Source organism: Labrus mixtus, chromosome 18 (genome assembly GCF_963584025.1).
Source record: "Labrus mixtus chromosome 18, fLabMix1.1, whole genome shotgun sequence".
Lineage (NCBI taxonomy): Eukaryota > Metazoa > Chordata > Actinopteri > Labriformes > Labridae > Labrus > Labrus mixtus.
In genome coordinates, this window is record NC_083629.1 from 12,291,986 (window position 1) to 12,318,187 (window position 26,202).

Consider the following 26,202-nt stretch of genomic DNA (forward strand, 5'->3'; position numbering starts at 1 on the left):
GGGAGGAATCCAAGGAGCCTATTTTATATCATTGACCTCTATAATCAGCATCTGAGGCTCCTAGGTTACACCCATATTTTCAGTGTCTTCTTAGGATGCATGTACCCACCAGAATATGGATCCACTGGTCTTGGGTTGTGCTCCCGTGGTCGATGAATGGGGACACGGACAGGTGGCTGTTGAACACTGTAGTCATTGTCGTTGAAGAACGGAACACTCTCAGGGCTGCCGTAACTGTCAAAGTAAGGAGGAACAGGATCCTCAGGCCCCTCTAACCCATACTCGTATCCTGGCCGCTCTCGTAGACTGTCTGTTCCTCCCCTCCGAGGCAGGTTGCACATTATGGCGTAGTCCTCTGAAAACGGCATCGCACAGGTCAAAGTGATATTCTTGATGTTAATCACCAGGATGTATTCATGCAAAGATGGAAATCTATGAATAGTGTCGCTAAAGTGGGGGGCTTGTTTCTCACCAGAGTCTCTCATGGGACAGAAGGCACACTGTCCACTCCATGCAACGCCGTACAGACAGCAGCACTCGGTGTATGTAGTTCTGCGGCCCTGAAGAGGCTCCGAGCAAATGTTGTCTCCCTGCAGACGCTGCCAGCAGATCTCCATGTGCACGTCGTTATCAGGCTCCAGAGTTTCTGAGGGAAAGAGTAAGCAGATTCACAGTGAGACAACCTAAATATATATCTACCTCACAAATATCTCATTCTGGGGTAGCGAAAATAAATGTGAACACGTCTACAGTCTACTTAAAATGTCCACTGAACTTACACTGCTCGTGTCCATAAAGTAACTCTCTGAATACTAGCCTAAATTTGATGTGTGAGTATATACATTGGAGAGTGTGAAAGTGTATTGTACGTGCAGATAAGTAAAGATAGTAAAAAATACTCAGAGCATAAATGTACATATTCCACATGCCTTGTTTGTCTGACAGTTTTTCAAAGTTGTTACTTCCTGATTTTTCCTTCCATCAACCTAGTAATCAATTGTTTCAGTCATACGTGGCTCTTTTATTACATCACTGCTTTAAAGCTCTGAAACCAACCTGATTGATACACGTGTTTAAAAACACTATGACCATAAAAATGAACTCAAAAATCGTATGTTTGCCGTCACACCTTCGGTGGAGTTGAGGCCTATGCAGCGCCGCCGTGTGCTGTCCAGGACTAATGGAGGACTGCAGAAACAGTTGAAAGAGCCGGCTGTGTTCACACACGCTCCGTCCTCACAGGCATTTCCAAATCCACACTCATCATAGTCTGAAAAGCGTTTACAAAGAGGGGGTATAGGGGGATTTAAAAAAATCATGAATGAATGTACAACAGTAATTTTAATCATTCAGGTGCAGCATCCTCCTCCCACAGTCCAAAGACATGGCCGTTAGGTTAATTGGTGACTCTAAAATTAACCATGGGTGTGAATGTTGCTGATTGTCTGTCTCTATACGTATGTCAGCCCTGTGATTGACTGGCAAACAGTCCAGGGTGTACTCTGCCTCTCGCTCAATGACAGCCGCGATCGGCTCCAGCACTCCCCACCCCGAACAGAAAAAAACGTCATAGATAATGGATGGAGGTGCAGCTTCCATCAAGTAAGATCTAAAGAATGGCTGTCTGAAGATTTTTAAACAAATATTTGAAAGCATGGGGCTAGAAAGAATGCAGCCTCAAACCCACAAAGTTTATGGGAAATGTGGTCTTCATAAAAACCACCAAGTAAACAAAATCCCATTTCATGAAAAATGACGCTATCTCACTTTAGATGTTATTGTTACATGGATGATTACAAGTGTTTAAAACTACAATAGATGTAATGTCTTACCCACACACTCCAGCCGGATGTTGTCATAGTAAAAACCGGAGCGGCAGTAGCAGGTGTAGGTAGAAAAGAGATTTGAACACTGTCCGTTCTTACAAATGTCTGGTCCAAACATGTCACACTCGTTTGCATCTGAGGAAAGAAGGAGAGAGTCGCACTTTGGTGTTACAAAAGTGAGCTGGAAAGCAAGAAACTAGCAATCTGACACTGTTTCTTAAAACCTTTGCAACCTGCTCTAAATGTCATTCTTTCACTGCTCTTGTAAGCAGCTGCCAGGACACACTGTGGTTAAGGTAGTTAGTCAGGTATGCAGGCAGGTATCCCATTAAGCCTCGGCTAGCTGTTGAGAAGGCTTTGTAAATGTGGTAAGGATTCATGTGTTTCAATGCCGCTTTAAAAGTTCATACAAGTGGAAACAAAACAGACGGACATTGCACCTCTCTGTGCCAACGTAAAGCTTTGTACGAGGGGAAGCTATAAAAGCTCAAGAATATCAATAAAAGATAGTTGAGTTTTTATGAATGTAACAGTACCTATGTAAGGGCGCTGTTCTCCCAGACTCTGTGTAGAGGAAACATGAAGGGGTAATAATCCACTGCCGTGAGGGCACAACTGGTTATAATCATCTGGAACACAAAAACATGGCTTCATTAGTTTAAAAGAGGATGTAACAAGAATAAAATGCACTGATTAATCTAATTTTATTGTGTTTATAGATGTTTATTCATATTATCAGGCTTTTGTTGTTGTACCTCTTCTCGGGACAGGGCAGGCGTGGATCTCACAGTTGTCCCCCCATCCTGCTCCCACCGTGCAGCAGCACTCCTGCTTGGTTGTGTTACGAGACAGGACGTTGTCGCAGAAGTTTGCGTCGTTTAAGTTATAGTAACACTCTTTCCTCTCTTCAGACGAGGTACTGGATGGAGGAACGTTAGCAGCGGGGCTGGGGTTGATGTCTGCAGATGAATAAAGACAGCATGTGATTTGGGTGAGAAGGACAAAGGTCATGGTATGCTGCAGAGAAGCACCCATGGAGGTGGTGCAGTTTTTGAGCATTCAGATAAACCAACTTTGAGTCAAATCGTCCTCACAAGATAAAATATCCTAGTGCTGAAGTTTTAATAACCTAACCATTTAACGATAAGATATTTTAGGATACGATATGTTAGGATACGATATGTTAGGATACGATAGAGTACAAAAAGATATAATATGATTCAGTATGATATGATACAATAGGAAATAACGATAGGATGGGATTTGATCGTTCGGCTACGATATGATGCGATACACCGACTGTCCCCTTAGGGAAATTTGGACTTAGAACTGGGTAAAAATCACAGCAAAATTCCTGAAGTCATAGCCCAGGTCACAGAAGATTAAACACATTAGTCGTACTGTACATCATTAGACAGTAAAAGCATCAGGCAGCGTCCAAATGCCTCCAGCCAGTATTGCATTTCCCTCGCATGCCACTGCTGAGCCCGCTCATTCGTCCAAAGGACTGAGCTCAGGCATTTCACCCTTAAGCTGCTGGCTTAGCCAAATGGAAACACTGGCATGTGAGTCAACACACCATTCACTCTCACATGATTGATTAACACACGTCAAAAGCAAACAGTGGAATGTGGCAAAAAGGTACACAAAGGCATAGTTGGGGTTTAGTGCCCAGGCAGAAGAAAAAACATCCCTGCTGAGGGTGAGTCGCTCAATAATGTAAATATGCCCAATCCGTGCACACATACGCCTATCAAGCAGGAGAAGAAGTGATGCTATTTCTATGACTGATTCTGATTCTGACTGATTTTGTCATTCTGGGATTTCAATATGTTGCATATCTGTAACTTTTGCACTTGAGATCATTTTAGTACGAAAGAGAGCGATGATGGTAGCGCTACTGGCCAACAGCTACACCTTATCCCTGTTTGTCTTGATTAGGAAACGGGTTTACAGTAACTAGGCCCTCAGGGTATTTACTTGGCTTTACTCAAGGTGTTACTTCATCATTCCTTTAAGGGATTAGTCTAATACAATTTTTTGCAGCCATCCCACCCAACTATAAGCCGAGACCATAAAAATAATGGAAACAGCCAGGTCAAAAAAAGATACTCTAAGCAAGACTCGTCCACCTCGGCACCGTCGTTGTTTGGATAATGAGAGACGGCTCATTAAATCAGGGAAAACTCCGTCTCCCCGTGATGGGATGGAGAATTAAGTCCTGTGAGTCACTGTGAGTGCTGGTCCTGCTCTATTACCCAGGGAGCGGCACTGGCTGGTGATGGGATCAAATTCCTCATTGTCGTTGGGGCAGATGCACAGGAAGCTGCCATCGAAGTTCTCACACAGGGCCTCCCCGCACAGCGCCAGGCTCATCTCGCACTCGTTCACGTCTGAGAAAGACAGGAGAGGAGGGCGAGGGTTACACAGGATGATACACAGGCATGTGCTCAACCAGGTCATGGCAAGGTCACCAAAAATAATCACTGTCTATCACCCAGAAGTTTATTTTGTTACATACATTTCTTTGTGGGGATTGAATCATCTTAATTTCTATTCTTTTGCAAATGGAAAGAAAAAGAGGAAACACCTTATTTGAAGGTTGATTTTTAGTTTTTGGATAAAAGAAATTTGGAAATTGTTCAATTATGCTCAATAAAATATACCCAAACTGAACACAAAGTTGTACACACTAATTCAAACAATAGGTTTGGTGATATTCTCTTTTTTGTGTATTTCTTTAGCATTTTGAGTAAATCTCTCTGGTGGTGGGCAACTGCAAACAAACGGCAACTGCCCTAATGATTTTCAAGAAACAGGCTGCTAATTCCATCCATTCTTTATCTATACTGTTTATCCTATTTGGGATCACAGGGGAATTGAGCCAATCCTAGCAGCTTTCGAGGGAGAGACGGGGTCCATCCTGCACAGGTTTCTAATAAATGACTGGCCTGACAAACAAACATTCATGCTCACACCTACGGGCAATTTGTAGTCACCAACTAACCTAACAAGCATGTCTTTGGACAGGGGGAGGAAGCCGTACATTGGAAGGAACCCACATATGCATGAGGAGAACATACGTATTAACTCCACACACACATTTGAATCAGTAATCCTTCTTGCTGTGAGACGATTAATGTTAATCCTACACCGTGCAGCCCTGCTCAGAAAGACAGGCAATGGTTGCTCAACACCGCTCAATGGTTTGAATTGAGTTTTGAACTGGCATCAATTCTGAATTTGAATCCTGTTTGTCTTAATGGAAATATTCAGGTTGTTTGCACTTGTCAGCCACCTTAGAAGTCGAAGTAAGGACTTAATTAAACGTTTTGTTTTTCCTAATAAAAATGGAAACCTTTTGAAACAAGTGCTTTAATTATTTTTTTTAAAAGGCCTAACTATTTCCTTGCTTTACCGGGCAATGTAGTTTAGAGAAAAGATTATCCAAGCAGCAGTGAGCTCAGCATTCATCAGGGACTCTACCAGAAAGGATTCACACACATTTAGTGCTGGAGTGAGTAATCATTTCTATCATATATCTCATTAGTATGTGGGAATGACTCACCATAAAGCACACTACTAACAGTGTAATATGTTCTGTCAACTAGAACAACAGAGTGACTCACTGATGTGCTCTTGAACAACAATAGAGCTCTGTGGCACAGAGGAATAAGTTGCATCAGGCCTTGACTACATAGGAAATACTTGTTAGCAGGATCAGTCTGCTGTTGGTTTTGGACCTTTTACGGGATTTTTAGCAAAACATTTCCCCGCACTTATCTGCTAAAGCAGTAAAATAAGGGTAAGACTTATTGTTACTCAGATTGACCTGCAAACGGTTCACTACTTATTCCAGCTAATTCTTTGGCAAGAAACAAGTTATTGAAACAAGTTATTATGAGAACTGAGACAAGCAAAGGCATTCTTCTTTCAGTTACTCAAAGGCCTTATGGAGCCAGATTCAAAAATTAAAAGGTCAAAATAGTACCATAACCAAGCCAATCGACTTAAAGGTCAATGACAAAATCTTACAGAGCCCAATAGAGGGCCTAAATCAGTATTTTGTAAACTAAGCAGCCACCATAGCCCAAGGGTTTCGCTGTAGAACAGAGCGATGCATGCAACAACTAATGAAGGTGCTACAGGCTAATCAGTATCTTGTCCATATTGTCAAAAGTATTTGAAAATTGGCTGCTAACCTTGTAAAATTTGAATTCTGAACTAATCACTCAACAGAAACAGCTACATGTCCTTAGAGAGAAAGTTAAGGCATCAATGGAGGAAGGCAGAGTTGTGGGGGCTGTGATCCGTGACTTGCGCAAAGCATTTGACATTGTTAATCATAACATCTTCCTTCATAAACTACTCAGTTTCAGTTGTTCCACAGAGTATATCAACCTCAAGCTATCAAATCATTCCTCTCATCCCGCTTATAGCTTGTAGAAAATGATGATCATAAATCCCACTCCTTTCACCTATCAACTGGTGTCCAACAGGGCTCTGTACTGGGCCCTCTTCTGTTCAGTTTGTCTGCCAATTGTATGAAAAGTGAGATATTTTAATGTATGCTGATGATACAGTTTTTATACTCATGGTAGAACCCCAGCAGAGGTTGCACTCTAAATAAAGTTAAATTCTATTTGGCAAATTTCAGGTTTACAAGAAACGTTCTATCAATATATGCAGCTGCGTTATACTCAATGATTCTCTCTCACATTACCTATTGCTTACCATCTGATAAGTTGGTCTTATACACACTCTACAGCCCTAAAACCACTGGAATCATTACATAAACAAACACTCAAAACTCAAGACATAAAACCATTATGTTTTCATTCATGCCATAGCCTTAATTAGTTCAGTCTGTTTTGTTAGGAAAACTTTATTAAATACAAAAACGTCTGTCTTGTTTATATGATTCTTCATGGCTTAGCTCCTCTTCTACTGTCTAGTTTAATCAACTTCAAAACTACCACAAATTGAAACACTAGAGGAAGCTCCAGTATATGAGAGACTGCACAATTAATTCTAAGATGCCCAACAAAGTCTAGCAAAGAGACTTCCCATTAAAACTAGCCTTTAAGCTAACTCGGGTACATAAACACTTGTCTGACTGTTGATTATTGTAAATTGACAATTTCCGTGCAAATCAAATTAATAAATCAATATACAGACCAACACATTTGCTCATATCTCCTGGCGGGTTGGTGTATCCTTGGTCACACTGGCAGCGGAACGATCCGTCTGTGTTCTCGCAGAAGCCGTGGTTCCCACAGATGGTTTCATTAACACACTCATCAATATCTGCAAGACAAGAGCACGCACAGAGAGGAGTGCACAACATTAATATTTACAATGACGCTCTGTACAATACACGTTCAAAAAGTCACGATAAACACGGTGTCGCTTTTCCAAGATAAACACCACTACCAATTTGACCCCACCAACAATAACAGCAGAAATCACTGCCATCATAACATATCAGGGGCGCTGTCCAGATCAGACTATTCATTAAGAGGCTTTTCAAACTTTAGTGTTTGTAAATAGATTTATGGAGGATTTCGCTGAATGTTACTGAGTGTTGTGTGGATCTGGAAAACTGCAAGTGAGTAAAGTGGGAAGTGACAATTAGGTCACCAGGATGTTGGAAAAATGTTTGAGACGGAGTAGTTTACAGCATGAAGACACCCTGCAGGCAGCAGGAGAAAGATGGCTGACACTACATTTGGCATGAAAAGGTTTTTGGACAGGCAACTGCTGTCCCTTCTTATTCAAACTCTTGTGAAGAGTTTTTGACTGGTTATGAAACATACTGAAATTAAAATTGAGCTCTCTGTGAGCTACTGAAGCAAAGAAGACCATCAGGATCAAGATAGAGTCTTTATTGTCAATATTTGAATCTTTCGCTATATTTATCTTCAACAACAGCGCACTGCTGGTAAAGATGAGTGATACATCTGACTCTTAAAAAAGCAGGATGATATTTTATGTTAAAAAACAATACTTCCACAAGTACAGGACAAAATCAACCAAGAGATAAGAGATACCACTTTGTCTACAGGGGGCGCCAAAAACAACTCAAACCAAAAGTTCCTCACAGAAGCTCTATTGAACATGTTTAAGCCAACTTTCTTGGGATTTAAAGTCAATTAAAGATCTCAGTTACAGCTAAATGGTATGATAAAAGACATTCAAGCATAGTCAATAAAACTGTGGAAATACGAGGTGCTTTAAATCAAAGCGAGGGAGAGAGAGGCATTCATATTGATGCTGTTAACACAGGACCATGTATCAGCAGTGCTGATTCCCAACTGCTGAGGAATCTGAGTTTATTGTAAAGAAAACCACACCACACCTTAGTGAATGTGTTCTCTCTTACTTCTGGTCAGTGTAGACCAAACTTACTTTGACAAGTTGTCACAAGACCAGCATTGATCAGTGTTACTGAATTCATTTCAATGACTGTTTATTTGTTCTAAGAGCATAAACAGTCATTGAAAAAGTCTGTTGTTCTGCTCTTTTGAAGAAAAGTTAATGTGGGATTTGTTCTGAAACTCATGTTAGAAAACACATCTTGTTCTTTTCAGCTCTGATATAAAAAAAAACAACCAAGGTCAGCGGAAACTCCTCAGTCAGAGATAAAAGGAAGTCGATGCTTGTATATTTTCTGTAAGTCATTAAGTTTGGAACAAAATGGCAGAAAGGCCTGTTACTTGATATGAATTGTTTTTATGAAATTAGAGGACAGGACAATCCAAGCTTTGTCTGTTTCATAAAAAATCCTGACTAAATGTTTTGTTGTTTCATAACAACCTTCCATAACTATTCCATTCAGAGTTTCCATGGATTACAGTTACTCCACCACAGTGATAATACGTTTATGAAAAACAGGAAGACCAAGTTAGGAAAGAAATTCAATAAAAAACAACAAGTTATTTCTTATCTCATTTCCACTAAACAGGCTCATAGTTATAAGTAGAGTATGATATATTGTATATTTTGGCCTGTCACATTATTATGGGTATGTATTTTTCATTGGCTTACTATTTTATTTAATATTTTCTAAACACCAGCAGAAAAATGTGCTGGAAAAATTCTGTAAGATAACATGTTTTTGAAAGCACCATGTGAATTCATTTGAAAACTGTGAAAACATTTTGCTGATGCGGACAGTTTGTTTTAAAGGGTAGATCACAACTGCAATCTGTGGTCAATGTAGGGTTCAGTGACAAATGGGATATTAAATCATGCATTCTGGTCACAGTACTTCAGCCTTTCTTAGCCTCAGGTAAACATAAACTCTACTAAAATTTAAAAAATTTACAAAATATTATAGGTTTAAGCAATGTAGCCGATATTAGCAGCCACGTTTCACAACCTCTCTTTCTGTAGTACTCAGGAATGTGGATTAACATCTTGGTTACTTTTTACCAAGAAACAAAGGAACTTATCAATGATTTAAGTCTCCGTCTCAGACAGGCTCTGGAAGACAGGATATTATAAACTTTTACAACGCCTTGAGTAAACAACCAAGCAGAAACAGAATACTCTGCTATGTACGAATTGACCCCAAAGACATGAACTGTGACCCAAACCAGTCTCTGCAAAGTCGTAAAAATTGACCATCTGTTGAAGGACTACTGAAGAACTGATTAAACCACAGCTTTTAATTCTACATCAAATGAACATTTATGTCTTTCTTCATCTAGATATTTGTAATTGTCACATTGAATGTATTGTAATCATCTTTTTAAACTCAAAATCTGATGTTCAGAATACAAATAAGAGTTATTATAAATTTAATAGGAATTTGACGTGGAGCGGTATTGCCATCTAGTGTTAGCATATCCATGGATACGTAACCTTCATAATTATACATTTAGATGTGTTATAAAGCATACTCTTTGATATTAGCTATAGAAGGTGTTATTTAAAGACACCAATTTCTTTTCCTACTTTATTAATATGTCTTATTAAGAATGTTGACTGTATAACATGGTTTTGTTCACCTACAGGCTGGGATTAACTGAGGATGTTCCCAGGTGGTGTGATTTTCATCTCAACATGAATCTGATAGAAATATATGACGTGAACCTACATCAACGTGGATCTGATAGAAATAATATCGAAATGAATGTATGGTGACGTATATATGTTTAGATTCATATTTTTAATCTTATTGAGTAAACTCAGTTTAATTTAAACATTTGTCCTCTGGTCAGAGTGGGAGTAACACTTGGGCGGCCCCCCTCTCTTGCAGCTGATAAAAGTTCAGACTCAGCTCAGATCTCCATCTTGAAGCTTGCTCACTTCTCTTCGGACTTTAGTTCGAATCACCTTAAGACTTTTTTAAGTTTGCGCCGTAGAGAGACGAATCTCTACTGAACTTTTATTTTCAAAGCACATTTTTGAAACATCAATTATTTTGGCTCAAACAAGGCTTTTGAACTTTCTTCTCCAAAGTCTTTGCTCTTCAATTTTGAACGCCAATTTCTTAATTTGGATTCATTGAGATGGCCATCAGGTTAATCTGAATTGGAAATCGATGTATCAAAAGACTCTTTAATATTTTCCTATTGGATCCACTTGGAGCCGATCAAGACACAACCACGACGGCTGAACTGTCATTCCACCTCCATCCTAGCTGCATACTCCGACCCAGCTGCTGCGGCATCTAATCTGGCCCGTGGACCTCTCTGGTAGCCCTGGAAGTAACAACTTGTCGGAGACTGAAACGGGACCAGTCGGCAGAGTTCAATCGAACACACCTCACAGTAAGAGTGTTGGTTCTGCAGTGGGTGTTGAGAGATTAGGTGGTGAGTCGTGTCTATTCAGAGCCCCCCTTTAAATCCAAATAGAATCCCAAAATTCGTTTATCAACTTGTTCACCTTCGATAATTTGCTGATTAAGACAGAAAATACAGCGTTTTAGCTTGTTATTAAATATATAATGTCACCATACGTTATAATTGCATTATCCCGATCATAAGAATCATATTCTTTATCTGTTTCATCTATACCTTATTGTTTATCATTTCTATATTACATTTTACACATAAAATTCAGAACTTTGTCTGTGTGTTTTCTGGTTTAACATTTCTAGAACTTACTTTCTCCAAGATATGAAACTGACTGATTCATTAATTACTAAGTCATATTCATTTCCTTACTTTGTGAGGTGGTGTCCTTTCTGAATCCGAGGTTAAATAAAGATATAATATCTTAATAAATTAATTACGCTACAGCAATAAGAAGCAACCAATTATTGGTTATGGTATCAGCTGAAAAGTCCAAGTTGGGAATCCCCATTAATGAGCTCGCTCATAACATCAATTGAGACAGAAAGTCCAGTGGCACCTAAGATGTGTGAAGATGTCATTAATATACGGTCTAAGCTTGTTTTTAGTTGCCGCAGTACTCATATTTCTGTTTCATCCGAAGAAAGAAAGAAAGAAAGAAAGTGATTTAGGAAAGCCACAGAGCGCCCATCAAGAACCTTTTCTTTTTCTTCCACAAAGACATCTGCTTTCTCAGTCTAAACATCACTTCTGTCCAATCTTGGCCACTTCTTTGACATGCCTGTGGGGTCAGACACAGAAGCCCACACAGGCTAATAAAACTGCAGGGACAAAATTTGTCTTTGTTGTTCTTTTCATAAGAAATGCTGAGAAGTGCTTCAATAGCTAGAACAGACGTGTGGGCTCAAATGGCAGCAAAATGAGAGAGGGAGGATAGATGTACACATACTGAAAACCTCCAACCCACTGCATTTGCATTTTGCAGCTGAGGAATGAGATACTGAACTGGAGTGGAAGTGTTGACGCTTTTTTGATACTGTAAGACATAACATGGAATTGAGTAATACATTTTCTTGAATGTTATTCCCATAGCTTGCCGAGGGGAATGCTCAGATTCAGGTGAAAAAGATTGTATGTCGGAGTTTCTTCATGTGTGAAGACCTAAAGTAAAGTTAGGAATGCTGGAATGACAGCGGCCGCCAGCTGGGAGGTCTGGGAAGAGGGCGATGAAAGCTCGCCACTAATATATGATATAATCAGCGTCTGCCGGCAGCTTTTCATTCATGTGTGACGTGGAACAAAATCTGTTGCAAACCACATGCTGGGAAGAGATGCAATCAAAGTATCATCCTGGGGAGGAATGAGAGCGTCGCAACCAAAATAACCTTAACGGTCTTATGTACTGTATCTGACGCTGTTTGTGTTCGAGAGGCAGCCTTACTTGACCAGATATTAAAATCTGTCATCCAAACACAAAGTCAGTGTGCTGATGGTTTGTGGGGAAAAATGGATAACGCCAAAACGAGATAACTCCACAAAGACCCTGTCTCACACCAGCGGGATGCAGGCTTGCCTTTCTTAGTCTTTCCATGTAATAATCTGTTACATCAGGACACATGCAGAGCTGTAAATTACTCAGAGGAAAAAAATCAGGGCTGAGGAGCGAGTGGGGAGAGCAACCGGCACAAAATGGTCCGTCAAAGAAGGAGCCGCTTTCAGGATCCACTGGGTTGTTTTAAATGTTGTTCTATCTAAAGTGTGGGCTATCTGTTCCATGTGTTAATGTGGATCACATGGGGGCAAGCATCAAGAATAAAGGAAGTGGTGACTGTTGGCTCACCCTTGGCAACCCACACTTCTCCCATTTTCTCTGGGCAACCCCTGGTGTGATTGGACCCATATGCAGAGTTGATTTCACACAAGACTGGGCAACGGTGAGGTGAGCTTTTGTTTTCCGTAAAGCCTGTTTTTACATCTTCAACCTGTGTTGGGTTATCTACAACAGAGGATATACCATATGTGCACTTATATGAGAAAAAAAAACGACATCACACATCTGCCCAACAGCATGAGCAATCGCACACATACATATGGTAAAGTCTTTGGATTTCTATATGTTTAAAAGGGGCGGGAGGTTGGCAAGAGTGTGACCACAGACAATTTCCGGCCTCGGGCAAGGCTTATTAAAGGCAAGGCACAGCCTGAGGGAATTTCTGAGCATGATGGCAAATTAAAGCTTAAATAGAATAACCTGCAAAACATGCTAACTTTTTCATATGCCCTACGGAGCCGTGTGTACAGCATCATGGCAGATCTGAGTACACAGTTGCCTCGGAAAAACCCTGTTTTCCCCTTTTGTATCACAGCCTCTAAATCTAAATGAGGGCTGCAAGCGGAGCCAAAGACAACCGCTGCCCCTTTCGGAGGTCGGTGAGAAAAAAAATAAAACAACGCCCCTCACAGAAACGGCAAATTACAGCGTCTGGCCTCTTCCTTCAATTTTTGATGATTTTTACAAGCAGAGAAAAATGCCCCGCAGTCACTGAGCTCCCTCCCTGAACTTTTATTGGGGTGACGGCAGCATCTCCCACAACACACCACCGGGAGGTGAAACAAGCCACGATTGTGTTTTAGCGCTGGGCTCCTGAGGGTGCGAGGGCTTGGTCTTCAAACTTGGGATATGAGTCAATGGTGAGCTGTTTGAGTGTTTGTTGTGGGGTCTGGCGAAAACAGAAACAACATAGCAACGGGGCAACTGTAAGAGATAATAATGCGATGTCACAAATGGTAACCCATACAGGCAAGTTAACCTAGGAGTTTTGTAGGAGCAGAAAGAAAATGTGTAACGTAAAGCTTGGCGGCAGAGGTCTCTTGGTCTCTTGTACTGTATGCTATCAGGAATGTAAAGTTAGACTTCACTGACTACGCTGATTTGGTCCTATACAAGCTGGTTAGCAGAGCTTTGGTTCTGACACTGAAGGAGCGGAGGTGAGCAGCTGGTTTCAATCTGCCCTTATCGCACTGCAGGCCCCTGCACTCCTCAGCTGGTGCCAGACAGACAGCACCATAAAGTGCAGCGAGGAGGCAGCCACACGTAGCCGGGATCAGGGTGATGGAGGGGGCGGAGGTCTGATCTGTCACTGATCAGCGCTGCGGCGGCTTTTTCCTCCCCTGATCTCTGTCTGTTGATAGGCCAATAAAAATTCAGGGTCATGAGAATATGTGAAGTGCATCTCTACGAGTTCTCCTTCCTGAACACAAACACACAAGTGGATGCAAGAAAACACAGATAACCGCACGAACACACACTTAAACTTGCACACCCGCACAAAACACCCACAGCTTCCATCTGCAGTCCAACACATCATTCCATTGTGATGCTCTCAGACTGCCCCCCCCCCCCTCCTGTCACTCTCTGATGATTGTTTGGATTCTGTTATAGGACAACCTTTTTTTTGTCTCCAGACTTGTTTTATGGTGCTATGAGAGCGACAAAGAAAGGCAATGCATTGCTACAAAATAAAGAGTGATAAATTTGAATTGTTGTGTAAAAAATATGTAAAACTCTGAAGCCCTAGGTGCTTGATCATGCCAGTAAATACAAAAGGCATCATGCATTCTGGAAAGTCATGCTCATATGTCGTTGTTGTTGGCAACGCTTGGGCCCAGATGTAGCTGATCTTCGCACATAGCCAGTCGACCAAGGTGACCAGGCTCCTCCATGGGGTGTAAGGAGTTGGGGGGGAAGGGGTGAGGGGGGGGTGGGGGGGGGGGTGAGAGGTAAGTGCCTGACAATCTTCTCCTCAAAGAAGAACAGACGTGATCAGGTTTCACTTTGTGTCTCTGCCAGAGGTTCTCCATTAGCTCAGTGAAGGAGACCATTATCAGGTGCTGGCCCCACACATTGCCTCCAATGACAGTGCACTCCTCTTTCTAAAGTGCCCAAATTTCAGAGACCACTTCTCCTCGTTTCTCCCCAGGCCTCTTTTGCACGAAACCTTGAGTACCTGATAGCTTTTGATTTAGATCAGCCTCTTTGTGTGAGCCTGCCAAACACATATCATTATCTATTCACAGAGGGAGAGTCCTGCGGAGTATGAAGAGTGTTGGGTTGATTTCAGACTCTCCTGTAAATGGATTGAATTAGAGAAGATGTGCGGTACAAAAAATTGATGGGTTCATACGATGCATTTGTAATCCATTGTAAAAACAGTTAGCCCCGCTGACTGTATATAAAGCTGTATGATGCATCTCCAGCTACTTCTGCTGTACAAAAATGAAGCCAAAATACCACCGTGACGAGCTCTGATATTTCTGGCTGATTTGGAGACAGAGTTAGTGAAGTTGGGATTCTCTTGTGGAGATGACCTTCCCGACCCCTTTCACTCATCAAAACACGCTTTTAGCTAACCGATATTACAGCAGGAATCCCTCAGGTCGGTACAGTCAAAACACAACAGATTCTTGTGTCAAATTGAAGCTGACAGTCACGGTTATGGAAAATTAAGTAACCTTTGTGCTGGCATAGGTTACCTTTCCTCTCTATTTCTCTTCTACTTTGCTAATAAGGTGCACAGAGCTGTCAATCATGTTGTTAACCCCCTTTTTTACATCATCAAATAATACATTGAAACTAAACTTCTCAGAAAAAAAGGAACAATCCACCATACATTGGCATGATAAAACATGTATTGTATTTTGATTTTCTCGTTTGACCCATGTCCCATCTGTCAACATGGAGGAGGCGGAGTTTATGACCTATACTACAGCCAATCAGAAGGGGGAGCTTCAAATGTTTTGGCTTCACTTTTGGAGGGATATCATTTTGTCCATCTTTTTATACAATCTATGGTTAGCCCCCAAAAAGTTTTTTTTCTTGGCATAATTACCTGTGATAGACTTTTAACTACATGTGGTTTTACCACTCACCGCAGTCAGTGTTGTCTCCCCCCTCGAGCCCAGGCTGGCAGCCCATGAAGCACCGATAGGAGCCGATGGTGTTCTCACAGCGCCAGGTACCACACACTGAGCTGCCAAAGTCCTTACATTCATTCTGGTCTGAGAGAGAGAGAGAGAGAGAGAGATGCAGATGTTTGTTAAAAAACTGACAAACAGAGGCACAAACCCAGCCACATGTGCAATCACACACACACTCATGTTCCCTCCTCTGCTATTCTGCTTCCACTCTAATGTCTGTACAGCAGAAGTCGGCCAGGAGGCCTGCGGTGTAGCTGTCCTCAGTAAACGCAGCAGGCAACAGGAATGGCCAAGAACAATATTATCTCAGCAACCAAAGAACTTGTGAAGGAGCTAAAGGGAGACGTTCCAGAGGGAGAAACACCTCCTGCTCACAATGGGGTCATTCATGCTTCCCTTAGGGGATAGTAAGTTCAGGCTTCCAGCCATGTAGTCCAGGCACCCCTCAAGTCCTGGGACCAAGGAGGAAAGCCTCTAAAGGCAGGTTTGGACACTCTCACTGGATCCCGGTCCCAACAATAACGCTATACATAATCAATCATAGCCAACTGTGCTATAATGGGTACTCTGAAGAATAAATGTAGCATGACGATCAAACAGCTAATGCTGACATGTTGTTTTACTCAAAGACTGGAAAGCTCAGGGCAGAGTTTGGTGTCGATAATCACCATGAGATACACAACAGAACATCACAGGGGATTTTTATCCAGAAGTCTTACCTTCACAGTCAGCCGTGTCAGTGTTAAACTTGAAGCCAGCTTCACACAAGCACAAGAAAGAGCCGTCAGTGTTGAGACACTGACCCTGAACACATACGTTGTCTTTGCTGCATTCGTCCACATCTGAAGGAGGGAGGAAGGAGAACATGAAAAAGAAAAGCAGACAAATTAAGAGAGATAATTTGATACTTTTGATCATTTGAAAAGAAAAAGGGTGGGTCAAGATTTGCGAGATATTGATGATTACTAAATATCCCCATATATCCTCTTTGAGTCCACAGGGAACACCATTCCTTTTCATAAGCATCACAAAAGAATGTGTAATCAAGCGCTTGTCTGAGCACAAGATACATTGACCATTTGGAGCGTTTAACAGCATGCAGTAGAAGCAAACAGGAAACAAAAGAGAAAAAGAAAAGCTTTTCAGGTTGAGAACATTTCCTTTGACTCGTAAAAATTATTAATGAATGTGACATGCTTGATTAGCCGTAGATTGGTGGATAATTGCAGCATTACAACATAACTTGTAAGGTACTTGGACTCGGGGTAAATTCTGGGGGAAAGGCGAGGAAAAGGGTAAAATCACTTCTGGGGAAAAGCTTGTCTTCCTTTTCCAACCATCAGATGAATCTCTGAGAGACGACAAGTTAAACACCCAAATACAACGATAGGCTCAAAAAACAATATCCCAGACCTTAAGTAAACACATAAATATGCAGTGACTGGATAGTTTTGGAGGTAATTCAAGTACTTCAAAGCCAGTATTGGAAGGCACAGCGAGGCCATGGCACAGCCTGTTGATGTGGATTAAATTTAGCCACGTTTCAGTCTGCGTTCAGGGCTTTATTACGTATGGTCTCTTCTTGCTGAAAGACCGGTGTGGTGAAGGCCCAGCATCATTTTACCTCACCTGGCTAAACCTAAACCCATCTTTCATTACGAAAAACTCACACACCCTCATCCTCCCTGTACCTCCCCCTGACGGATCATGTCAGACGGGCCTGGCTTTCATTGTGTTAGCACTGTACACACAGAGGCGCACTACAAGAAAATATACGACAACTGCTGATTTATAGCATAATTAGAGACCAAAATTTGTTGTGGCTGGCAGCCAAAGTACCTGTAGCAGACCGGGGCAGTTTACTCAGAGTCAGAGGAGGATATCTCAAAGGCTCCAAGGCTAAAGCAGCAGAGGAGGAATGTCTGTTTTCAGGCACTGACCCTTTGTCCTCTACTGTGAGTCAAACCGGCCCATGAGACGACCATGCCAGCATCTTTCAGAGACCTGGACCCAGTGATCCAAACCTATTTGCTTCACATCATGACAGGATATTTCATCGCCAGAAATCATGCCGTTGACTTAACTTTACCTCCTACTGAATTGCAGGACACACCAGGAACAACACTGATCCAATTCAGAGATCCCAGACAAAGTTATTTCATGTATTCTGAAAGCAAACGTTGTTGTTGAAAAGAGAAGCTTAAGCTGGTGATCATTTTTTTCTCCCATTGCTACAACCAGCAGGTCACTGGGTGCGGTTGGAAAAACATCAAGCTAACGTCCGAGTGGAGAGAGAGGGGTGAACTGAGAGGGTTGATGAGGACATGGCCCATTGAACAGAGAGGCTGGCCCGAGCACCCATGCCAGGGGTCCCAAGCCTGGCCTCAGCACCCAGGACAGCAGGGTGAGAATACAGTCTGTGTGCCTGTTCACACTGAAGAAGAAACGTGCGCCAAATAACAAATTACTCTAAAAACACCTCAGCAATATGCACTAAAAACCATTAGTGTATTATTACCAACTTTCTCCAATTTCGCCTCAGCCTCGCCCAATTACACAAAGCCCATTAAAACACCAGAAAAGAGATTTCCCATGGCTTGTCTTTATGTTTTTCTTTTGCAGCAGCAATGTTTCTATACCTTGGCAGACAGTCCTGCCTTCGACGGTGGTGTATCCATCATGACAGACACATGAGTAGGAGCCCTTAGTGTTCAGACAGTCTCCTTCTCCGCAGATCCCAACGATGGTTAGGCACTCATTGATATCTGTCACACACCAAAAACAAATATACACACACAGCTGTGTCAAGATGGCAGCATGAGGTAAGCCACGAGGAACGGTTAACCACTAATGGTATTTTCCTTTTTCTCTCAGATGACTTGGACTTCATGTGTGTATGTAAAAATGTGTGTGTGTATGTGTGCGTGTGTGTGTGTGTACCTCTGCAGGACCTCCCATCCTCCAGCTCCATACCAGGGGGGCAGGAGCAGCTGTAGGAGCCGATGTTGTTCATGCATTGGCCTCCAAGACACAGGCTGTTGTCCTCACATTCATTAACATCTGAAACCACACACACACACACACACACACACACACACACACACACACACGTCATCATTATGACCCATTCACACCCGCTGTAAATCACTGGGTCTCACTTCAACTTTGCCCAAGTTTTGACACTTGCATGACGAGCTTCCAGACCACAGAGAGTATGTCAGAAGAGTCATGCATCATCGACATCATCATGTCATTTTCTATTCTTACTACATTTGATCATACAGCATACTGTAATGAATGACTGGGAAAACGATTACACAGAACACATACATGTAAGTGTGCACAGTGAGCCACCTGCTGTATTGTACCTTCACACGAGAAGCCGTTGGGTGCCACCTTGAAGCCCGGGTCACACACTGTGCAGGAGAAGGAGCCCTCAGTGTTGGTGCACATACCTTTAGGACACACACCTGGGGTCTGGCACTCGTCTATGTCTACAAGGTGTAGCCAAAGGAAGAACAGATCAGAATGAATACACAAACTCTGCTAAAGGGATTAGGAAGTGTTTTCAGTCATCTACACTTTGGATATTTTCTCAGGCAACTCTTCACTTTTACCTCATGTTACCCACAAAAATCTGTACTTTCTTTACTCCTGGAACAGGTTTACTATTCTGGCATCAATGCATTTCAGGGGGAGTTCTGATAAAATTGATTTTGCACCATTCTGTGGCCACCTCTCCAACATGACGAACAGCTTGTACCGCAATGTATGGAGCAATAACATATAAATGAGACTACGCAAGAGTTTGTGTAGATTCAGTGCGGCAAGACTTTCTTCATCTGAGTGATTTACACATTGGAGCGAAGTAAGTATTCATTATATTCAGTAAATTGTTTTGATTTCAAATCCAAATAATTGAGGTAAAAAGTCTCCCAAATATGACATGAGGTTTAGTTAGCTTGCACAAAAAGAGCCAGAAAGAAAGTCCTTCAGAGGGCGACTTTTAACTAACTTTAATACTCTGAGTACATGTCTGGAACATTTTTACTAAGGAAGGACGTTGGTTCACTACTTTTACTTTTGCCAGTTTTTTTTTTTTTTTGTACACATGTATCTGTATTACTACCTAAGTAAAGAGTGTCTGACTTTTTGCCACCTGTGCAGACGTATGGTGCAGACAGGTAGTCATATCAAGAAAAGGGACTTCCAAAGACTCCATTTCTTCATCGCTCACTGTATCTGTGACTACACACTGCCTAACATATAGTTAACGAAGCCCTCTTTATTAGATCGCATTGACAGTGTTTTATTAAAAACGGTGGAAAGATAAGTATGCCGGACAGCCATTGAATCCAAAACAGCCAGCTATTACAGGTGGCTTATAATTACTGTATCTACAAACAGTCACTGGCTCGCTGTTATGTGATCATTGGAAATTCCTCCAGCCGGTACAGATTGTGTTTCTCGCATAGACAAGAGATTGCAGGCCGTTGTTAAGTGATTGAGACGGCTCCGTTTTGCCTTCGGGTGAACAAAGAGTTCAACAGGGCGAGCTGCTCCAGTATGAAGAAGGCAAGGGAGTAGTTGACTTCATTTCAAATTAAGCCCCTTAATATTTTCCATGGCATCACATACATCCATTAAAATCCTATCAGAGGCCGACTTGGACTTGGGCTCTTTTTTTTTTTTTTTTGGTCAAACTTTTTCCCAGCCCAAAGACACACATCGGAGGTGGATCTTCCTCTTGGGCTAGACTGACACTTTCATTCAAAAACACACTGCAGTATATATGACTAACTGAGACCATGTTTGAATCCATTTAAATAATCATTCCTTTTCTGCTTCCCATGAAGTCATGACAGATCCAACCTCCCTGGATTCGTCAAAGCAGCTCACCGCATTGATCTCATAAATCATGTCATGACAAATTAAAGTGCAGTGTAAAGATTTTCTGTAATCACGTTCTGGGTCTAAGGCTTTCACTTTTTACTTCAGTGTTTGTTAAATATTTATTCTCTCGTCAGCTGAACCTGTTGTAAGCAGTTAGGTAAATGGAGAGAACAGGTTTACCCTCGCAGCCGTAACCATCCTCGGACACTTGCATGCCTGATCCGCAGCTCCTGCAGGTGTAAGATCCTGCCGTGTTCAGGCACAGCTGGCTTGGGCACATGTTAGCCACCAGGCACTCATCCACATCTGGACACAAAAACAAAGACACATCATGGCACAGATTACCATCTCTGGCTTTAAATAAATATAGCTCGCCAGTTGTAATCAGTTCGATCGGTAATCACAAAGCTGGGAATTACAAACGTCGACACCTCTATCTACAGGACGTTTGCCTGACATCATCTCGCTCTATTTGAGCGATGGTGTCTCATTGTGTTGAGCAAGGATCACATGAGCGGTGCCAGAGGCGGAGGGGTTCCGGAGCCAGCTATGATGTCATGTCTAGAAGGAGTATTTTGGGCTTTTGAGCTCACATGATGGGGCTTTTTTTTCGAGTCACACCTGATGCTGTTTACCTACAACATGAACCAGCTGGGAAACATGCTCAAGAGCTCTCTTGTAAGGTATCACGGCAAGGCCTGGCACGGCTGAATAGAAGAGGGAGTCAAAGACACCTGTGCTCGAGTAGAACAACACATTCCTGCACAAACAGAGCCATGAAGTCTCACCTTCACACTGCTGTCCATCCTGAGAGACTTTGAAACCAGGTTGACAGATGAGACATGTGAAGGAACCTTCTGTGTTTGTGCATGTTCCCTGGGGGCATGTAGTGGGCAGCGCACACTCATCAATATCTGGTGTGGGGAAGAAAAGACTGTTAGACATTTACTGCAGGAGACTTGTGTTTCTGCAGCCAAGAAGATACTGCCAAATTCATTATCCAAGGCAGGAACCACTAACCCCCCCCCCACACCGCCACCCCCAGTTAGTTTGTTCAGGCCGAATTTAATATACATGCAGGAGTTCATTTCGATGAGTGGTGTTGGATGAACTAACCTTCACAGAGCTCTCCATCATATGATACTCTGTACCCTGTGGGGCAGTTCTCACAGGTGTAAGAGCCCTCTGAGTTTAGACAGATGCCGTTGGCACAGGTAGACAGGGACTGGCACTCGTCAATATCTGGAAGAAAAACATGCACACCAGCACAGACCTTTATAAACCGCACTATAAAGACTGGATCATAAGCAGGTGGAATTTGGTTACACAGCAAAGGAGTCGTAACGGTGAGTTAAGTGAGTTTTTAACAGTAGAAAGATTTTTGGTTTTTTTCTGAATAGCTGGAGATTGAAATTACCTTCACACCTCTTCCGGTCTTGAGACACTCTGTAGCCGGTCTTACATCTAGTACACGTGTAGGATCCCTCCGTGTTGGCACACACGCCACCAAGACACAAGTCACCCTGGGCACACTCATTAACATCTAAATACAAAAACACAAAACTCACCACAGCTGTGCAGACAATTCATCTCTGTCCCCAGTTACGCCCCACACACCTCAAACTGTGAATCATGAGATTCTCTGATTTCATACCTTCACATCTCAGTCCATCAGCAGATGGTTCAAAGCCAGGCCTGCAGTTCTGGCATGTGAAGGACCCCGCAGCGTTGATGCAGATTCCCGCGGGGCAAGCATTAGCAGTTGCACACTCGTTGACATCTAACAAAAAGAAAAATTTTGCAGACATTATTCTGCTGTCGAGCGAGTACGCAGTGATGAGATATACCAAACAGCTTCAGATAATCCTTTACAGACCTTCACATGCTTTGCCATCCAAGGTGGCTTGGTAACCATGGTTACAGGTGCATTCGTGAGTGCCGTCCACATTGACACAGCGGCCGTTGAGGCAGACGCCAGGAAGAGCACACTCATCCACATCTGGAGGGAGGATTCAGAAAAAGAAGAAGAGGGGCCTCAGACAACCGCTAAATCTTTGTAGCCTTTTTTTATAAACCTTTAAATGTGCCGCGGGGCTTCTGTAGAAGCACTATGGAGAACTATTCACAGAGCTGTTCTTTGAAATGAAGCATTTATAATGTCTGATTGAGCTCCTGACTGACACTTACCCTTGCAAAAGTTGTCTGGTGAGAGTTTGTATCCCTGGAAACAGTTGCACATATAGGAGCCTTCGGTGTTGACACACCTTCCACGACTGCACACAGTCTGGTTCAAACACTCATTTATATCTGAGGACAGAAAGTTTGAAGACAGGAAACAATAAAAATGAGGAGGGCTTTAGGTGTCATCCTGCCACAGTTACGTACATTGTGTGGTTAAAGGGTCAGGTCTATCCCCTGTAGTGACATCTATAATGCGATGACCCCCCTGACTGTGTCAATGCTCCTCCTGCTGTCTGGTCTTTCTCCTTTTTAACCCAGGTTGCCTGCAGGTACAGAGGCAGAGCCAGATGATTTGATGTCTTGAACCTGGTCAGACTTTATTTTTTTAAGCTGACTTCTTCATCTAGCTCTCCAATGCCATAATTATAGAGTAGCGCACAATTGGTTTGTTGTCTTTGTTTTGCCTCCGCAACACCACACAGACATTCATCATTGCTCATTTACAGTCTGCACGTTCTTTCATTTGGTTTTTGTTATTGGTTTTCAATAAATTACAGTTTAAAAACACTTTAAAATGGTGTGCCCCCCCCCTCTTTGTCCAGTTCACTGAGCCCTAGGCTGTAAACAAATTATTTATTGCCAGAACAATGCTAAAATGTAGATACAATGTTAATTGTGGAGCTCTATATAAACTTACATTTAAAGCATTCAGCAGAAATATATCCCTCCAGTTATGTCCAAGTTAGTCTGGATAGTCCACAGAAATCCTGGTGTTTTTTTCTTTCAGACTATTTTCAGTATGGGGAAGAGAGATTGGGCCAAGGCTGCGGGTCGAACCCGTGGTTGATGCATCTACCATTGTAGCCTTTGTTTATGGTGCGCAAGCTCCAACTTAATAAAATTGGTGTCCTGTTGAGGACTATTTACATAAAAAACAAACAGTTGATATAAAGGAGCAAAAGCTTTCCCTTACACTGGGCACATAAAACTATCATGACTAGCTACACCTGGAATTTGGGAAAGGTTGTGTTGTTTTTGTAATTTGGTTGTTGTTGCTGCCATTGCAGCGAGAAACAACAAGATACACCAGTACAAACAAAGACCTACATACAAGATATGGGTCAAATCACAACCGAGCAGCAGTAAAGAGGAAACAATTACAGCATAATTAGGGTGACTGTAAAACAGCAGTCACTAAATTACATCAGTGCACAAACTCAGGCCTCTTTCATGAAGGCCTTTTACAACTTGCAGCAGTAGCTGTTTTTTCCACGTCATGAGTCAGAACAGTTTACTCAAGATTATGTTTGTGGAAAACCTCATGCAGATATAATGTTTAATAGTGGAATTTATTGGGGTGTTAACAGTGGCTGTTTTTCAGGTTAGGTGAAGTTATGGGAAGAGAAATAAGAATGAGTGTGTGAGTAAGAGAGAGAAAGATATTAAAAGAGGAAGGGAAAGCCAAGAGGGGAAGAAAAGTGTTTTCCTGCAGAGTAAGTGTTAAGAAGACGCTGCAGAGTGTTGATAGAGATGCTTAAACAAAGAGCTGTAAAGTGAAAACACTGACAGAGAGTCACAGACTGGGTTTTGTTTTCCTAGCTGTGGGCACAGCCAGACGTCTGTCAATGTGGCCCTTTAGTTTTCCTTCAATCATCCAGCATCTTTCAGGCCATCTACGATAAGACCTGACCAGGCAATGGAGCAGTTTTCTCTATCACACCAGCAATTAGGCTTATCCACGATTTGGCCAATTGGGCCCAAACCACTGCGCTACCGTCAATTGACTGAAGCAAACACTGGAAACCCAGATCTCCTGTTTCCTGTTTTTTATGTGACTCCCACAGCGCCCAATGTATGCCGCAAAACGTTTCGCTCTTCCTTTGTGGACGTTTAGAATGAAAATATTTACTCCCAAAGTTATCCCTCATTTACACGGTTCCTTTCAGCTACTATTTTTACACAGAATGAATTATTCGAGGGGACTCAAAAAGAGAAAGTAGATGTTTTCTTTGGATGTAAGGCCATTTTAGACCTTTAAAAAAGGCCATCAATCTCCAGACTCACAGAGAAATCGATGATAAAGAACTCCAAATTACAACTAAAGTTAACATATTTTCCATCCTCATTTGGTCTTTTGGCTTTTCCACATTTCTGGAATAGTCACTCCAGGAGCTTAGGTTTCCAAACAAATTATAGAGGGGTGCAAGGTCATGGAGAGGGGATGTGGTAAGTAACACCAGTCGGCTGTTATGTAACAGGGCCACTTTCAGGTTGGGGGGCTGCTGGCATGTTAGCTTAAACACAACCCACACCAGGGCAGTTTCTAAGCATACTCTGTCTTCAAATCCAATAATCCATAGTTTGAGTTTTACAGTGGACCGCAGACTAGTGATTGGGTGAGTGAGATAATTTATTTGTGTGTCAGGACCTCTTCGCTGCAGGGAATTGAACCTTTGACCTCCTCATACATCTCCAGAGAACGCTCGGTCCTCTCACCTTGCCCGGGCCCAACGGTTCAGTGGCCAGAGCTCTCTAACAATAACACGCTGTTTGTTCAAGGCTGTGGCCAAGAGAAAATATTTGGACTCTCCCAAATTGAAGTATTATAAACAATCTTTTTACGGAGGCCAGTGATATCAAAAGATCAGCAATAACATGCTGGATGTGTTTAAACAATATTGGGGATATGCAGAGGCTGCAGGGCGGAGGAGTTGATATATCATACGATGGAAACACTGAATGTGGAGAAGGTTGCACGTGGCCCATGCAATATAGCCTTCATCACTGGGGTTTTGGGCTGTCACGTAGGCACTGAAGTGGTCCACACTGGACGTAAAACATCCAATATAAAGTCTATTGAGGCATTAAATACAATTCATTAAAAATCATTTCCATGCACATCAGCAATCGGAATGCCCTTTGAGCAAAAAACCACATTTTAGTGAAACTAATTCAGCTTATGAAGTTTGGTAATCTGCACTCCATCATAAGCTGTCATGAAGTCATAAACGGCACCGCTCGGTTGTTTTTGGTGATGCCAGCAGGGAGCAGTGGCTTTTCTCTACGTAAATGTTACCTAATACAGGAAGCTTTTACATGTGTAAGAGGAAAACCCATCTTATTTCCATGCAGTGGTCAAAATCCCCCTCAGGAGTTTGGGTAGAGGTTGTGGTGCTTCTGCTGAGAGGAGGTTTGGTGTTGCCTTACCCACACATGTCTCGTCAACGGGCCTGAACCCCGGGCCGCAAGCCTGGCACAGGAAGGAGCCGGGAGTGTTGACACAGACACCATTGGGACAGGAGCTCGGATCTCTGCACTCATCTACGTCTGAGATGGATGAGAAGGTGGGACATGAAAATAATCATTTGTATTAGTTGTTATAAAACGACGTGCACAGGCATTGGAGAAAAAGTGTGCAAGGTCACAAATGTTTATAGGCAAAAAACACACTCGACACGAAGTCAGCATAGTTTCATCTTGGCTCTGACTTTAGGAAAATACATGTGTTTTGTTACCGGCTGCAT

At 42.3% G+C, this 26,202-nt stretch overlaps 2 protein-coding genes across 2 annotated transcripts in view; one reads left to right on the forward strand and one right to left on the reverse strand.

The window, feature by feature from the left end:
- The window catches only part of fcf1 (FCF1 rRNA-processing protein), a 167,256-nt gene that overhangs the window by 44,803 nt on the left and 96,251 nt on the right, over positions 1–26,202 (forward strand). The gene's annotated exons all lie outside the window — the stretch shown is intronic.
- The window catches only part of LOC132993355 (latent-transforming growth factor beta-binding protein 2-like), a 90,410-nt gene that overhangs the window by 5,539 nt on the left and 58,669 nt on the right, over positions 1–26,202 (reverse strand). Inside the window, exons 19-39 of the mRNA XM_061063153.1 lie at positions 25,886–26,005; positions 22,685–22,804; positions 22,374–22,496; positions 22,152–22,277; positions 21,915–22,040; positions 21,614–21,739; positions 21,286–21,411; positions 20,678–20,803; positions 18,973–19,098; positions 18,545–18,664; positions 18,244–18,369; positions 16,324–16,446; positions 15,557–15,685; positions 7,005–7,133; positions 4,085–4,219; positions 2,582–2,785; positions 2,363–2,455; positions 1,833–1,961; positions 1,130–1,270; positions 473–646; positions 110–355 (exon numbers count right to left, since the gene is read on the reverse strand). Coding sequence (XP_060919136.1) covers positions 110–355; positions 473–646; positions 1,130–1,270; positions 1,833–1,961; positions 2,363–2,455; positions 2,582–2,785; positions 4,085–4,219; positions 7,005–7,133; positions 15,557–15,685; positions 16,324–16,446; positions 18,244–18,369; positions 18,545–18,664; positions 18,973–19,098; positions 20,678–20,803; positions 21,286–21,411; positions 21,614–21,739; positions 21,915–22,040; positions 22,152–22,277; positions 22,374–22,496; positions 22,685–22,804; positions 25,886–26,005 — 2,868 coding nt within the window. The remainder of the gene's footprint in view (positions 1–109; positions 356–472; positions 647–1,129; positions 1,271–1,832; positions 1,962–2,362; positions 2,456–2,581; positions 2,786–4,084; positions 4,220–7,004; positions 7,134–15,556; positions 15,686–16,323; positions 16,447–18,243; positions 18,370–18,544; positions 18,665–18,972; positions 19,099–20,677; positions 20,804–21,285; positions 21,412–21,613; positions 21,740–21,914; positions 22,041–22,151; positions 22,278–22,373; positions 22,497–22,684; positions 22,805–25,885; positions 26,006–26,202) is intronic.